Source organism: Neolamprologus multifasciatus, chromosome 2, assembly GCF_963576455.1.
Source record: "Neolamprologus multifasciatus chromosome 2, fNeoMul1.2, whole genome shotgun sequence".
NCBI lineage: Eukaryota > Metazoa > Chordata > Actinopteri > Cichliformes > Cichlidae > Neolamprologus > Neolamprologus multifasciatus.
The window spans coordinates 20,463,321-20,479,085 of NC_140440.1; the positions used below are offsets into that span (position 1 = coordinate 20,463,321).

The 15,765-nt window shown below is 42.3% G+C and overlaps 1 protein-coding gene across 1 annotated transcript in view; it reads left to right on the plus strand.

Moving 5' to 3' along the window:
- LOC146524283 (connector enhancer of kinase suppressor of ras 2) overlaps window positions 1-15,765 on the plus strand; it is a 76,116-nt gene that overhangs the window by 22,375 nt on the left and 37,976 nt on the right. The window contains 5 exon segments of the mRNA XM_085134393.1: window positions 907-948; window positions 5,479-5,598; window positions 7,664-7,723; window positions 7,857-7,925; window positions 13,758-13,904. Coding sequence (XP_084990519.1) covers window positions 907-948; window positions 5,479-5,598; window positions 7,664-7,723; window positions 7,857-7,925; window positions 13,758-13,904 — 438 coding nt within the window.

Sequence of the window (15,765 nt, forward strand, 5' to 3'; positions counted from 1 at the left end):
ACTTACATGCATTGCCACAGGCTGTTTGCAGCATGGCTGATGGGACGAGTGGCTCTCAATAAAAGCCTTAAGCAACATTCTCATCGACTCACTGTTAGACCTCATCCCTTGCCTAACTTAGGCTCTGTTGAACAGTGAACCGGAGGTCTCTCATCCCTATAATTCCCTGTCCTCCTTCTGCTTCCCCTCTGCACCACATTGCACACACACACAATCACACACACACACATCCAGCATACTCACTCTGGTACTTTAGCCATCTCATTGTTTGGACAGAAACTATGTCTCCTCTCTTGGACTCCATTCATATCCTCCCAGTAAGAGCCTGCTTAGAGTGTGTGTGAGAGTGTGTTTGTACTTGTGCCCAGAGTGAGTCCTGGAGCTGAGCAGATAACACCCATCCCCTGTTACAAGGGCCAAAGAAGAGCGAGGAGAAAGAGACCACCGCAGGTCCACAATGGGCCAAATGAACATGTGGCTGCCAGGGTGCAGCGAGACAGACAAAGGTGGCATCAGACAGATTAATTAGCTGCTACCGTGCACATCTGGTGGATTCAGTGGGCTGGCTTCTCAGAAATGCATTACCTATCAGCTGTCGGTGAATAACACTCCGTCAAGCTTCAAATAAAGTCATTTTATAAATCCAGATATGAATTTGATGCTCCAGACCCCAGAGTAGATCTAAAACTCGTCACTCTACTGTCAAACATAATGCAGAGGGGTTGTAACAAAATAGCCAACTGCTCAGGTCCACATGCCTTCCATTTCTTCCTGTTTGGCATCTCATTTATCTCATTTCCTTCTTTCCTCAATGTTATATTTGGACTAGAGAAAGACACTTGAGCTGGAGTGCGGATGTTCACATCGATGTTTTCTTAATGTGTTCCTCTTTGTTCTTTTCTACAGGACTGCACTGTCTATGAGACAGAGAATAAAATTCTTCACGTGGTAAGTTTTTCTTATAATATCAGCGACCATTCAAAGTTGTCGGTCAGTTTTTGGGGTCAACAATGAACTTTCATGCTCAACTAGCTTTACTTCATTGTTGCACTGTCACACATGTGGTTACAGCACACATGAAACTGCAGCGCGTGGTAATCTGCATATTTCCAAGCAGCTGGCTCATTGCACAAACCTGCCATCTAGTATTTGCAAGAACAGAATTTCACATCTACCGGCAGACTTCTGCACCGGTTTTGAGAAATAAAAGCATTTAGAGAAAATCTGTGTGTGAAACAGAAAGTATTAGCTAAACTGGTGCATTTGAGTGCGCTTCAGTTAGACATTTGTGCTTGTGTGTGGGCGTGTGTGGGCATGTGCGTGCGTGCACTTCAGCGTACTGTTTGTTTTTGGTCGAGTGTGTGGCACAAATTTGTGCATGTTAAAGTGCAAATGAGCCCGAGGCCTTCTGAAAGCTTCAGTATGTGTGTGTGTGCATGCGCGCAAATGTGTGCATCCATGACGGAGAACTGTCTGCATCCACGTGTGAAACAGACTGAGCAGCCAGTGTCTGATTTGGGTTGACAGTTGGTTTAGGACACTTCCTGCTGCCATTCAAGGTCAGGTGGAGGAAACCAAATGAAATGTTAGCTGGGGGAGCTCACAGAAAAAATTGTTGACGCATGTTTTGGCAAAAAAAACGCTCAAGGAATGCATATTTTTGCACATGCACATTAGATACTCTGTAATCCATAAGCTCTTTGGTTGAGCTGTCATTTACCTCTGCTGTTACAGCCCCAATAATGACACAGGACAATGACATCAGCCAAATTCAAATATTTAAAGCGCTCCATTGCACACGCAGTTACATGCTCACAGCCATCAGTGCCCGACAAAGGGCCGCACATGATTAAGTCTGTTATGTGCGGGAGGTTTATGTGTGAAAGAGGGAAACAGCATGAAGACGAGAGAGAGGAGGAGCTGTTTGTTTTTAGATCCAGCTTCCTCGCAGGCTCTTATTTACTGTGAGTTTTCCACAAAGATGAAGTGAAGGTGAGGTAAACCATGCAGGCACACACAACAAACACAAATATTCAATCTTATCCCCTGTTTTTGAAACAGAATGGCACTTATATTTGGACTTAGACAAGCGGACTTGTCCCCAAAAAAGTTTTTCTATTGCACTGCTAGGTAAAAAAAAATAGGTTAGTTCTAGCCAATGTGTTATGTTGACTCGATGGAATTTTATTATAGCTGGAAACTGAATTAGAGGGAAGAAAACAGCATATTTCTAACATTTGAATCCTAGTGACCCCTGAAATTAAAGATTATTTACTTCAAAATAACAGCAGCCAGATGTGATTCAGTATAGATGGTAACTTGCTACATTAAAGTGCTTTTCTACTCTACTAGAGCACTCAAAGCACTTTATAAAAACCAGACTATTTACTATTTATCTCAGATTGTTTAGATTTGACCTTCAGGTATAGCAGGTGGATATAAGTAGCATCTTCTCCACCACATAACCAGCAACAAGCTGGTTCATGTCTGTTTGTTACAGCTTCTACTAAAAGCTACCTGTTTCTCAGATGCAGTAATGATGTTTGCCTCTTCAGCCTCACCCTTCTTCAGCAAGGTGCACTTAACTCACAGGTGCTTCTTCAAATTTTGAAGTAGAGCATGTTAGCGGCTGACAGCAGCTAACAGACTTATCATCACCCCAAGCAAGACTTTTTTTTTCTCTTTTTTTGTCTTTTGACGCAACAATGGGGACAGTAACAGATTGACTGGAAACATCATGTTGCTCATTTCAATGCAAATGTAATCTGAGTACTGCTGCTTTGTAACATGTTACAGCCAACATTGCACAAAGCTTTAAAAAAAAAAACAAGTAAAGCAATAAAAAAATAAGTAAATTAAGTAAGCTTTTAGTCATTTGATCATATTTATAATTGAAGATTTAGACTGGGCTCTCTGATAGAAAACAAGAGTTAAACACACCCGTGAGTGACACTGGATGATTAATTACATTTCCAGCTGGCTCTTTTTCATCCAGAGCTCCAAAACAGTGGAGCAAATGTCTACAGCAACACCACCTAAACATACCATAACTGTAGGACACTGGGATACTAGAGCCTATCGTAACAATCTCTATAAATATATGATTATTCTAAAAGGAAATGCTTTAAAGGGAGTGATTCTTCAAATTCTGCTCTCATTTCGGTCTGAAGTCTTACTTACAATGCAGTCATTTCACATAACTGGGTTTACAGTTTCACTCAAGTATTCTATTGTATGCAGTTTGATTCAGACAGACATACTGTATCTAAGAGTCTCCAGTGTATAGCCAGCATGGGGATTACAGACTGTTTACTGTAGTGATAGTTGTACCTATCTCAGCTTCTGCTCAATAATGCAAAACTCACTGCTACTCTGTTCTCTTTTAGAGCACGGCCTGCAGCAATCAGATGGACAAGGATAGTGTGCATGTGTGTGTGTGTGTGTGTGTGTGTGTGTGTGTGTGTGTGTGAGAGAGAGAGAGAGAGGGAGAGAGAGAGAGAGAGAGAGAGAGAGGGAGATAGAAAAGAAGAGCTATAAGATATGAATATGTGTGAGTCTGTGTCTGATGGAGCATGAAGTGTGTATGAGTGAGTGTTTTTTGTGCATGCATGCATAAGGATGAGAGGAATTACATAAGACTGTCCTAGTTGTGTGTTTTCCCTTTCTCTTGTTTTCTTCCCCTTTCCTCCCGGACTCCCGCTCCCACCTCCCTGCCTTTCTGCTTCTTTCTCTCTCTTCCTCTTCCCTTCTCCGCGTCTCCATCTTTCGCTCTGTCTTGGTTGATACTTGCTGCAGTGTGTGTGAGAGTATGTGAGAGACCATGCATGTGCAGAGGATGCATTATGCAACCGTGCTCGGTGTGTACATGTGCATGAGATAGAAGGCGCGAGTCGATGAGGATGAAAGCACGGGAGAGAATGGGAATAAGAAATGTGGTGGTGGTGCTGTTGAAGGAGGGGGATTCCGCCAGAGCTTAATCCATTTGGCAGTGTACTATGTCTGGCTTTCTGTTTGACTGCTTTTAAATCTCACGCCAGCCAGCCACATAAGTTAACCTCCCTATAATCTGTGCTCTGGTGCTGGGGAGGCGTGTCAGATCAAGGTCCAGGGTGTCAGAGCTAGAGGAGCTGAGAGTAGCCGCACCGGTGGCCTTTTTGTCTCTCTGCTCGGCATTAATCCCGGGTTAGGACTATTAGTCTAATGATCAAAGAGGAGCACAAGTACAGCAAGTACAAGTACAGCTCCAATATTGTCACTTGAGCTTCAGCTTGGCATGGCTCTATACACGGGATTATAAATGCACCTTTTCTCATTGTTTCTACCCCTAACCAACCTTTACACCCACCCTCACTAAAACTTAAAATGCTGTTTGGTGCCTGAGCTGGGTATGCCATTACGTAACATGAACACGCTGGCTAGAACATAATATTACTGTATAAACATAATACTAAGCAGACAAGGTGATCTTTAAATAAGTGACTCAGAAAAAAAGATGCAGGTGTGTGTGGATGTATGTGTGTGAGAGACAGCATTACATAGCCAGCTCGCCGAAGATTCTCCACCTTTTTCTTTCACACTGAATGAATCATAGGCTGTGAGCTATGGTGTGTGTGTATCACATGTGTGTATACTGAAGATCTCCTCTGTTCGTTTCGTAACAGTAATCTGGTAATTGCTCATTAGGACGTAGATCAGAAGATTATTTTATACAGGGTTCATCACTGCCATGGTACTCACAAACATACTGTAGCTGTAGTCTGTCTTCCATGTATGCCTGTTACATTTCAGCGTGTGTGCATGTGTGCTAGCATGTGTGTATGCACTACAAAGAGATGCTATGAAGGAGGATAAGCAGGGTAACAGTGTCTGTAAACCACCTGCAGTCAATCAACTAAGATTAGAAGGCAAAGATAAATGAACTTGCATGCGTGACCGAGCACACAAACAGCCTGAAATATAGTCAAGGTTTATTTAGAACAAAGGCAGGTGAGGCAATGCTTTTTGTGAGTGCTGCTTGGATTGGGTAATGTTGTATGTATTAGGAATAGGCTTTAAGTGCAGTGTGGGGAAAAAATACAGCAGTTTTACAATTTTTCTTTTTTGGTTGTTATATTGATATCCAGGCAAATGTTACTGATAAAAAAAACAAATGGAAACTGTGCTCTGTAATTTAGACGTTAGAAAATGTCAACTGAACACCTCAGGCTGGCTAGTACGGCTGATGTGTTGTTCTGTCTGCGACGGTGTCTTGTGGGCATGCCTGCGGACGGACTGTGACAGGAAACAGTTTGTGCGCTGGATTGATGGAAGTAGCGACATGGAACAATCTGATGAAATAATGTCTGTTTCACCTCCTCCAGCTAGGTCACAGCATCCCTTGCGGCCCAAAACCAATCTCAATAACTTTCTGTCTTCCTCTTTTTCTGCCTTTTTCTTTCTTCCTGTCATTTTCCCTGCTCTCTTTGCCTCCATCTTCAGTGTAAGACCTTAGCAGGGATATGCGATCACATCATCTCTCTGTCGTCAGACTCTCTGGTCTCTCAGTCTGCCCATCTGGAGGTGGTCCACCTTACCAGCATCATGCCAAACGAAGGCCTGGTGAGGACCTCTTTGAAGATGCACACAATCAAACAAACTAAGGCTATTTTAAAACTGCATGTATCAACAAGTATTTTATTTCGACAATCGATTAAATCATATTTGTACTGTGAAAGGCAACCTGTAGTTGCATAGCATCTTCTAACCTAAAAGTCTTCCAGGAAGCACTTATACAGCTCTTAATTTACATTTTCTAGGCTCCAGGTCTTGGTTTATTTTTTGCAGGTTAAGGTCATGAGAGCTGGATGTTTCAGGTACAGACGGTCACTAAATGGTTTGACGATCGTAAAACTGTAGCCTCATACAAAGCCCAGTCAAGTATGAGTGCAGAATTTGGACTGGCGGTTTGAGTGTTTTGGTGGTTCTTGGCTAACCGGAAACTTTGTGTTAGCGTTTCTTTTAAAATGATCCATCTGTACAGTTGAAGTCTCACAGCAAATATTTCCTAACTACGTCTGAAGTTCTCACTTTTCAGGTCAAAGGATAAATATGCAGCACTGTGCAGAGGTCTTGAAAATGCCAAAGAAGTTCTAGATAAAAAACTTGTATCCTGGCATTGCGTGCACAAAAGTCGAACTGGCAGGCCTAAAAAACTATCTACAGCAGACGAGAAGTCATGTCCTTAAGAAATAGGAAAACCTCCAGCAAAGACCTGACAGAAGACCTGAGAAATGTATCTGGTCCTTCAGCTGATCCACCAACTGCTCACTGAAGCCTCATCAGAAATGACCTATGTGGTAGGGTGACTGTCAAGGAAGGAAGTAAAACAGAGAGAAACTGATAGCAAATTACACAAGAACTGGACTGAAAATATGTGGCAACAGGTCTGATGGAGTGATGAATCCAAACTGGAAATTTCTGTTCAAGTAATTTTCAACATGTATGTACACGGTGGAGGCTCTGTCTTGGTTTAGGCTGCATTTAAAGCCATTGGTGGTGTCTTATCTATCTATCTTCTTCTTCTTTGATCCCTAGCTGGCGTTAGACCTCGATCGGCTCCTAAGCCAATACGCCAATGGTGGGTGCCAATGGTGGGTGCCAATGGTTGTGGAATTTCCTTCACAACTCGTTTCCATGCATGACGATCGTTGGCGATTGTCCTGGCCTTGTCGAGATTTATTCTGCAATCTCTGACGTCTTAGCCATGTTTTCTTTGGTGCTATTTGTTGGATTCTCCACTGGGTGGGTTGTTTACAGCAGAAGAGTTGGTGTGGTAGTCGGCTCACGTCCATTCGACACACATGGCCAAACCATCGCGATCTGCGTTTTTGAATTTGCTCCTCGATTGGCGGTTGGTTGTCGCACATCCATCAGATGTCCTCATTTTGAAGGCGGTCTCGAAGTGATACTCGCAATGTCTGCCGAAGGCAACACATCTGGAAAACTTCGAGTTTGTTGAGGTCCACTTTGAGCACCGTCCACGTTTCGGGTCCATAGAGTAGAATCGGCAGGATCAGTGTCCAGAAAAGGCGGATTGTGGTCGGGATGGAAATATTGGTTCGCTTCCAGTGTCTTGTCTATAAGGTGTCTGATTGGCAACAGCTTCATTTTTCAGCGTGGCAATGATCCCCAACAAACCTCCAGTACAGTAACAGCATACCTGTGTAGAAAATCACACAATGGACCTCTATCAGTCATGGATTGGCCTCTACAGAGCCTGGACCTCAATATTATTAGCGCACTGTGGGATCATCTTTACAGAGAACAAAGCAAAGGGCAGTCAACATGCAAAGAAGAGCTTTGAATGTCCTTCAGCAAGCCTGGAGAACTATTCCTGAAGACTACTTGTAGAAATTAGAATAAAGCTTGGCTAAGAGAGTTCATGCTGTATTAAACAATCAAGTTTGTCAGTATTATGTAAACTCTGTTTTTCCCTTATATTACTGTGTAGACCGCTCATAAACTGGTGCACCTATTTCCCATTTAGGGAAATATAAAAACATGCAAAATATAAAAACACGAGCGGCAGCTCAAGACTTTTGCACAGTACTGTACATATGATGTATTTCCCTGTGTACTCTTATACTAAATCCAGCCTGCCTACCTGTGTTTGCTTGCGCTTCAGGGGATGTATATAAAATCAACATATGATGGACTCCATGTTATCACCGGAACCACAGAGAATGTGAGTTTTTGTTTCACTCATTTGAAAGGTTGATGCTCCACCAACCCCAATTTAACACCGATTTTGTTACCTCAGTATTTGCCTAGATTTGTTTCCATTGTCTGTTTTTGTCCTCCATTTTTTGCCTCTGCAGTCTCCAGCAGATCAGTGTAAGAAGATCCATCCAGGGGATGAGGTGATCCAAGTCAACCACCAGACAGTGGTGAGCTAAAGACCTGCCAAACACAACACTGAAGGCATAAAAAAAATCACAGAAAAGGTCCTTTTCATTTGTTTCCACCGTGACTGCACTCTTTTGTTCCTATTATGTGCTATGTTAAGGAGGTGCCAAGGTACATAATGTCTGCCGGCACCACCACTGCTGCCACCATGGTGCTTCCTGTCCTGTGCCTGTGTTGCTATATAGGCTAATTAGGCTAGAGGCAGGAGCAGATTATAGGGCAATTGTTAGAAGACCTTTATTCAGACCAGTGTGATTATCTGCTCACTCTTTCTGGAATTTCTTCCTATTGTCAGAAAAAAAAAACCCTGAAGGAATGAAGGAACATGGGCTCTCATTTGAAATGAGAGTCCATGTTCCACTTTCATGTGTGAAAAGCTGTATTCTGCCTATAACTCATCACATCACAGAAAAGCAGAGAAATGGGCAGCCATTTTAAATGGAACGATGGCTTGTGAGGGCATGTGATTGAACGTGCCTATCTATTGCCTGTGCTGTCAGCTCGGGCACAAACAATTTGTTCCAGTGTTTATATGAGTTTTCTGAAGGGGGGAGGTGGGAGTGTTGTGTCTGTAAGAAGACATCTTTTGTCTGCTTTTTTTCCCGTATGAATTTCCTTGTGCATCTCGATAGATGTTGCTCATGCGAAAGCATGCATGCAGGGGCTTGGGAGCGGTTCTGATTGACATGTGAGGGAGGTAGGTGTTATCTCTGTCTCTCTCTCCTCGGGGTGACGGTGCAGATCGCACCCTGCCAGGCTCTCAGCTCCAACCCTTCATTACTCCCTCAGCTAGACCCTCACCACTCTGATATCTCACTCTGGGGTAGGAGATAAGCAGTGGGGAAACAGAGGTGTGTGTGCGTGTACGGTGGGGGGGGGGGGGGGGGGGGGGGGGGGGGGGGGGGGCTGAAGCATTTGGGGGAGGCTGAGATGCTGAGGCAGAGCTGGGAGAGTTGGTGGGAGGGAGGAGGAAGTAAAGAGGGACTTGGGGAGAAGAGTAAGGGGATAAAAGAAAAAGAGAAGGGGGGGGGGAGACAGCAGAGGGAAGTCTCCAGTCAACACAGCTCTTCGTTCAATCCCAAATTGAGCTGCTAAAGAGTAAAGACGGATACACACCACCAGTAAACTGTAACTGTCAACAGCAATTGATAAGTTCATCTTACCAGCCTTCAGTTAAAATTACATTAGTGTGAATATGGATCGTACAAATTCCGTTACATTATGGAATCATCATGTAGGCCTATTAAGCAAAAACGCTGCCTTCGTGTCTGTGAATGAGGGTTTTTGGAGACTCACTTCAAAACAGGGAGTTTTTTTTTTTTTTTTTTTTTAGCTCAGCTCGTTTTCTGAGGGAAAATGTGGAATTTGCTCAAATAAAAAACTGATTGTTTGAAGAGGCAGCATAATTATGTGGAGGTAATAGCATCTGGGAAAATAATGAAGACCCCTGGGATTTGAAAAAAGCTTTCCAGCAGCAGTTTATGCTCTGTTATTTTTGGTAGGTCTCTCCCTGCTTCCCTTTGCTATCTGTGTATTTGGATAAGAGAGGAGACCTAAACTGGGCTGGTTACCAGTAGCTGTGTGAGCCCTTGTAGTTTACAATGCACTATGTTGCTGTGGAGCTTAAAGTCATGGAAGAAACAAAAGTTTAGCTTGATAAAAGTCGAGTTCAGCTCACTCGCAGTTTAGCTGCATAAAAATCAAGGAAAGGAAATTGAACCACAGTCTTATCAACTCATGTAGCTTCAAAACTACAGACACAACAGGATTAGCTTAGCACAGCTAAGTCAGGTGGGGGTAGGGTTGCCAACCGTCCCTTAAAAAACGGAATCGTCCCGTATTTAGAAACAAAAGTACACGTCCCGTATTGAGCTAATAAGGGACGCACTTTGTCCCGTAATACAGTGAGAATCAAAAGTAGTCTATAAGTTGTAATGTAATTAACGCTTTGTTTGAAACCATAATTCCCAGCCACGCCCCTGCTTTGTGACCAATGAGCTGACAGCACACTTATGACAATTCGAGTATGACAATTCAGATTACCGCTCATCTCATTGGTTGAGGAAAGGTCGCTTGCGGAGAAAATACCGGAAGACAACAGATGACCACAACAAAAAGCATGGCCAACAGGGAAATAAACGCCGACACTGCGGTGCAAGTCTCAGACGACAGTACACCTGAAGCTGGGCAAACACTGTGCGATTTTCAAACTGCACGATTGGCTCGCATGGGTTATAAGTTCGTAGGTCACGATGCAGGGTCTCACACTATACCGCCCGATGCTCTGATGCGACCTGAGTCACACTGTGCCTCCATAAAATGAAGGTTATAACAGAAAATCTGTCGCTCGCTCTCCCTCTCTGTCTTTCACTCACACAGACACACACCGCCATCAACATTGCTAAATTACTAATGACAAACATGATCAGGCAGCTGTGATTGAGCAGCAATGTAAATCCAACTATTTTCACGGTTGTTGTGGTCGTGATAATTTGGTGTTGCCACATCGAAAAGGCTCGGATGAGCTTTCCAAAGTTCTACAAGTTGTGCCTCCATCGCTTGTGTCCAGATCACACGCTGCACAGCCGTGCTGCTCCGTCTTTTTCACCGACGTTTACGTGTTTGCGCGTGAGCAGTGTGAGCGGCTGCGGTGACACCCTCACGAGCGATTGATGATCGGGAGCTGGTCGTGAGGTGTTAATCGCTTCTCGTTACCCCACGTATACTACACTATGCACGATGAAGGCCAAAATCGGGCCGATCACGACTCAAAAATCGGCTCAAAATGGGCCAAAAATCGCACAGTGTGAGCCAGGCATTAGACCAGCAATGTTTGTGCCTCTCAGAGAAAGAAAAAAAGGCTGCAAAAGTGCAGGGAAGAATGGGAAAAGGAAAACACCTGGCTGGAAAAGTTCACGATAACACCTATAAAGCGCACTGCACTGTGTGCCGGCGCACTTTTTCCATAGGCATGCTTCTAATGGTGGGCACATGAAGAACATGAGGGGCGTGAAAGCTCGGGGAACCCTTAACCAATTTTTGTCTACCAGGCCACGGCAGAACCAGATATGGTAAACACTGGTTTGTTTGTTTTTAAACCCTCTGGTTAAGGTTAAAATGGGCATGTGCAGCGCTATGTGGCCAGAAGTGTGATAATATAATTTATTTTGTGTAATAAACAACTGCAAGGATAGATGATTACAACAAATAGATGAGTAATACATAAAAGTAATACATAGATGAATAATGATGATGAGTTATGATGCGTAATCATGGGAACAAGTGGGTTTACAAACGGGAGCAAAAGCTGAAATAATGCCTCTGCTGAAGCCAATTGCACTAAATGCACTAAATGTGCACTGTTACAAGAATATTTTTCTTTCTATTGCTTTCTATTAATTTATATAATTTTAAGTTAAGCAGGACAGAGTTCTTTTAAAGAAAGATTTACTTTTATTATCAAAAGTTAAGCATGACAGGCTTCTGTTTAAGAAAGAGACCTGTTTTATTGTGTTAATGTTGTCATTTTGAGCTAAAAATAAATGGCTAAATGATTTTTGTTTCCCATGTGTTGATATCACAAAGAATACGCATCTACTTAAATCAAATTCAAGTCAAATGGTTAAAAAAAATAATTTCACACACAAAAAAAGAGCTAAAAAATTCACCACACTGGGAAGGGTGAAGACAACTGGGTCGCCCGGCCCTGGCCACGAGGTGTCCCTTATTTATTTCTCAGGGAGTTGGCAACCCTAGGTGGGGGCAGTGTTTGCTTCAACAAACAAGATACTGCACTAATTGTTAAACTTCAGAAGCACTGATACAAAGTTTTTGTTTTGTTTTGTTTTTTTCTACATTTTGTCAGATTTGAGCTACCTGTTTCCAACATTTCCCAAGTGATTACACTAAGCTTGGCTAATTGTTGTGTGGTTATCACTTCATGCTAAACAGTTTGCTAGCAATCAGCTCAGCAGCCAAGCACGACAAGAATGTCCCAACATGTTGAAGTTTTCCTACTATAAAAGAGGCCAAAATGCTTAAATGGTAAATGTTCTGTGAGCGTACACAGCTGTTTAAAGCTTTGTCTAAAATGAGTCGACTTTTATTTCAAATCAGGAGCTGATTAATGTATCGTAAACAAGATTTAAAATCTGACCAGAGATTCAAAGCTAGCTTTCGATGCTTGAAGGTGTTTAGATGACAGGAACTATTTATTTCCACACTTCTGTTTGATAAATGTCCTTACCCCTAGCACAAGGATTTGAGCTTGAGCTCAACAGTTCACATTGGTAAATTACAGCACAGATGAATGGCACCAGTTTTAGTGTGTCCAGGAATAACCCCTTTTTGGTTTAAGTGGCAGGAGAGAACAGACAGCAGTAACTCACTTTGACCCAGGCTCTTCCTGCATTTGAACACTGACTGAACTCAGAGCTCTGAACTGGAGAGGGGGGAAAGTGGACGCTACAGGCTGACACAGGCCATCATTATGTCAGGAATAAGGTCAGAGCAGCTCTGTCTCTGTGTGTGGCTGAGTGTGCATGCGAGTGTATGTGACCTCTGCGGACATTTACAGTGGCTGAGACCAGTGTAGCCAATCAATGGTCTGACGACTACTTCGAGCTCTGGAGACAGGCCGGCCAGAATTGCTGCAGTCAGCACTCCTTTCTCTCTCTCTTCTCTGCATTCCTTAGGCCTAACTATACTGACTAAGCAACCCTCTACTTAAATATGACACTTCTTTTAGACCAGTGGGGCCACTGTGGTCAGTTTTTTGCTTTACTTAAGGCTACAAAGTTTAGCATCCAAACACTCTGTGTTGCAGCTTGTATGTTTGCAACTATAAAATCGGAACATTTTTCCCTTTTAGGTTAGACGTGCTTGTATTAGACTACATCGAATTTTAGCTTTGAGTTAAATAGCAAACTCTAAACTAATTTGGTAACTAGTTTCAGAAATTGCAAATTAGAGGTTTATTATAGATGGTATTACATGCACACCTGTGGGTTCTTTCCGGGTAATCTGACTTGCTCCCACAGTAAAAATGCATATTGGTTTAATTGGGGATTCTAAATTGGCCATAGGTGTGAATGTGACTGTAAAATGTTTTCTGTCTCAATTTGTTAGCCCTGCCACAAACTGGCAACCCTGCCTTTTGCCTTATGACAGCTGGCATAGGCTCCAGCAACCCTGTGACACTGAGTGCAGAAGAAAACGGACTGAAAGTCAACTTGGCTGGAAATCATGCTTGGAAAGTTTTCGGATAAGGGCAGGCACTAGTGAAAAATAAACTTAGCTGTCCATCACTGTGTGTCAACTAGCCAATTTTGACCAATCACATTAACAAATCTTACAAGACAGACATACCAGAGAGTGAAAGCAGGTACTGTTTAGGTAGGTATGAAGTTAGCATGTTAGATAATCCTATCTTTGTAGGGAATATTTGTGTATAACATGAATGGAACTGGCTGGCAGTGATGATATCTATCTATTGGACATTTAAAACAGAAGTTCCTCATAGGATGCTGGTTTGTCTAAGCTGTATACTAGAGCTGCACCAGTGGCTTTTCTAATAATTTCTTTCATACTATTATTACTCTCTGTCTGGGAAAAAAAAGTATAATATGTCCTAGAAACATACACTGTTTTGGACAAGCAGTATCAGAAGCATGTGTGTGGTGGTTTGCAGCAGCAGTCAGTCATATATCTGCTGCTGTGCGTGGTGGTTTTCCACAGCAGATTCAGATAAGCCTGATTCATTGTGTAGCAGTTTGCAGCAGTCGTTTCGGGAGCCTGGTATGTGTGCTTCTCAGGTGGGCTGGCAACTGAAGAACCTGGTGAATGCTTTAAGAGAGGACCCATGTGGAGTCATCCTCACGCTGAAGAAAAGGCCCCAGAACACCCTGAGCTCTACGCCAGCTCTGCTCAGGAACGTCCGCTGGAAACCACTTGGCCTGCAGGTAAACACCAGCACAACTCACAGACGCATTAATGTCTCGCATGCTGACCGGACAAACGGTTAGACTCAGTTTGAAGAATTACTGTGACTAAAATGTGAGATGTCAGAAACTTGTATTACTCCCCTTCTGTTTAGTCTCATGCATCCTTATCAGCACACTCGATAGCTACAGTGTAAATTCACATGTAGTAACCTGTGTAGTACTTCCATCTTTGACTCACTCTCACTCTTGCTTTTACTGCCCACACTCTGCATTCTGCTCCTGGCATTTTAAACGAATATTGTTTTAAAAGAAACTTATTCCCTGATTGACCTTGTATCAGTCCTTCCGTTGAGCATTTAAGAAATCTTTTTTACCATTTGCCACACTGCTGGCACCATTCAAAGCCATTCACAAATGCGTAGGCAGCTAATGCTCAACCTGAAGAGAATTTAGGCATACAGAAGGCTTGCTTTTTGTATTAAACAGCAATAATGCTAAAAAATCATAGCAGTGGAGAGTAAACTACCTAATTAACCCTCTGGTCTCTATCTGGCCATTTTTGGCCACTTTCTTTATTCGGTTTTCAACCATTTTTGTTCTGTTAATGCAAATGGAATGAAACTTTCCAAAGGTGTGCATTTTTTAAAAAATTTTTAATTTTCAACATTTCAACTTAATAATGTCAATAATATTCACTATACACCAATTTGTTCCTGTTTTACTGATCGTGGCCATTTTTGGCCAATTGAAACCCATTATAACCACCTTTTTTGATTCCTTGTTACTGGCAGTACTATAGCATGCAATTTAGGTAAAATTGCTTTCATTCTAAACTCAACACATGAAAATTGTAGTTTTTCATTTTTTCTACCACATGACATCCTTGGCCCATTTTCTGCCAAGCAAGCAATTTCATGTAATATTCTTGGTTTCCACTAGGTGGGGTTGATGGGTTACCACACTCCAATGGACCAATATAATGAAACAATTTTTGACATAGGTTTGGTCTTAAGGATCTGATAGTTTGTGTTTGTGCATGACATTGCAGCACAAACATGTATTTGCAAGATAGACTGGAATAAATAATGACGCATCAAACATTACATAGGCTGCAGTGAATTCCTGTGGATGCAGGATATTGAGCTTTGAGGTTCCCAGTCAAACTTAGCTTTGAAGCACATGTGAAAAGCACTTTTACTCTTGTATTTTTCATAAAAAGAGACCATACCCAAAATATTAACTCTAGAAACAAAAACAAAAACAAAAAAAAACCCAATCACAGGACATTTTGCACAGTTCAAACCTGCAGCTGCAGCGCAAACAACAACAAACACTGTTTGTAAACGTGTCCTGGAGTTTATGCAGGTGCAGACGTTGCTACTGCTGTAAGTCAACCTAACAGCTTCCAGACCATTTATTCTGGCAATATGGCAAGAAGGTGGGAGTGTCCCCCCCACCCCAAGAGGGACAAAGGGACCCCCTGATGATCCTCTAATCGCCTGAGCCAAGGTGTGAAACTGGGTGTGAACTCTGGCTGATTGGGAACCACACCCAGTTCAAAGCGTATAATATCTAAATTTGAATTATATTTTGGTTTTCATGACTAGGACTGGTGCTAATTTAAAAAATCAAGTCAATGAAAGTAGAAAAATGTTTTAATATATATGAATTTTATAGTATTTTGAAAACGTAAACATGGGTGGCCATTTTTGGCCACGAACAAAATGAGAGGGATTTTTTGTTTTTCTGTCACAGCACAAAAAACCAAAGATACATAAAACTCATTGATACTTTTAATTATTGCTATGCATCTAACCTCCATCATGGTTAGAAAATAAATCAGTTTGCATGTATTATTTAGGAAAAAAATGGGGATTTT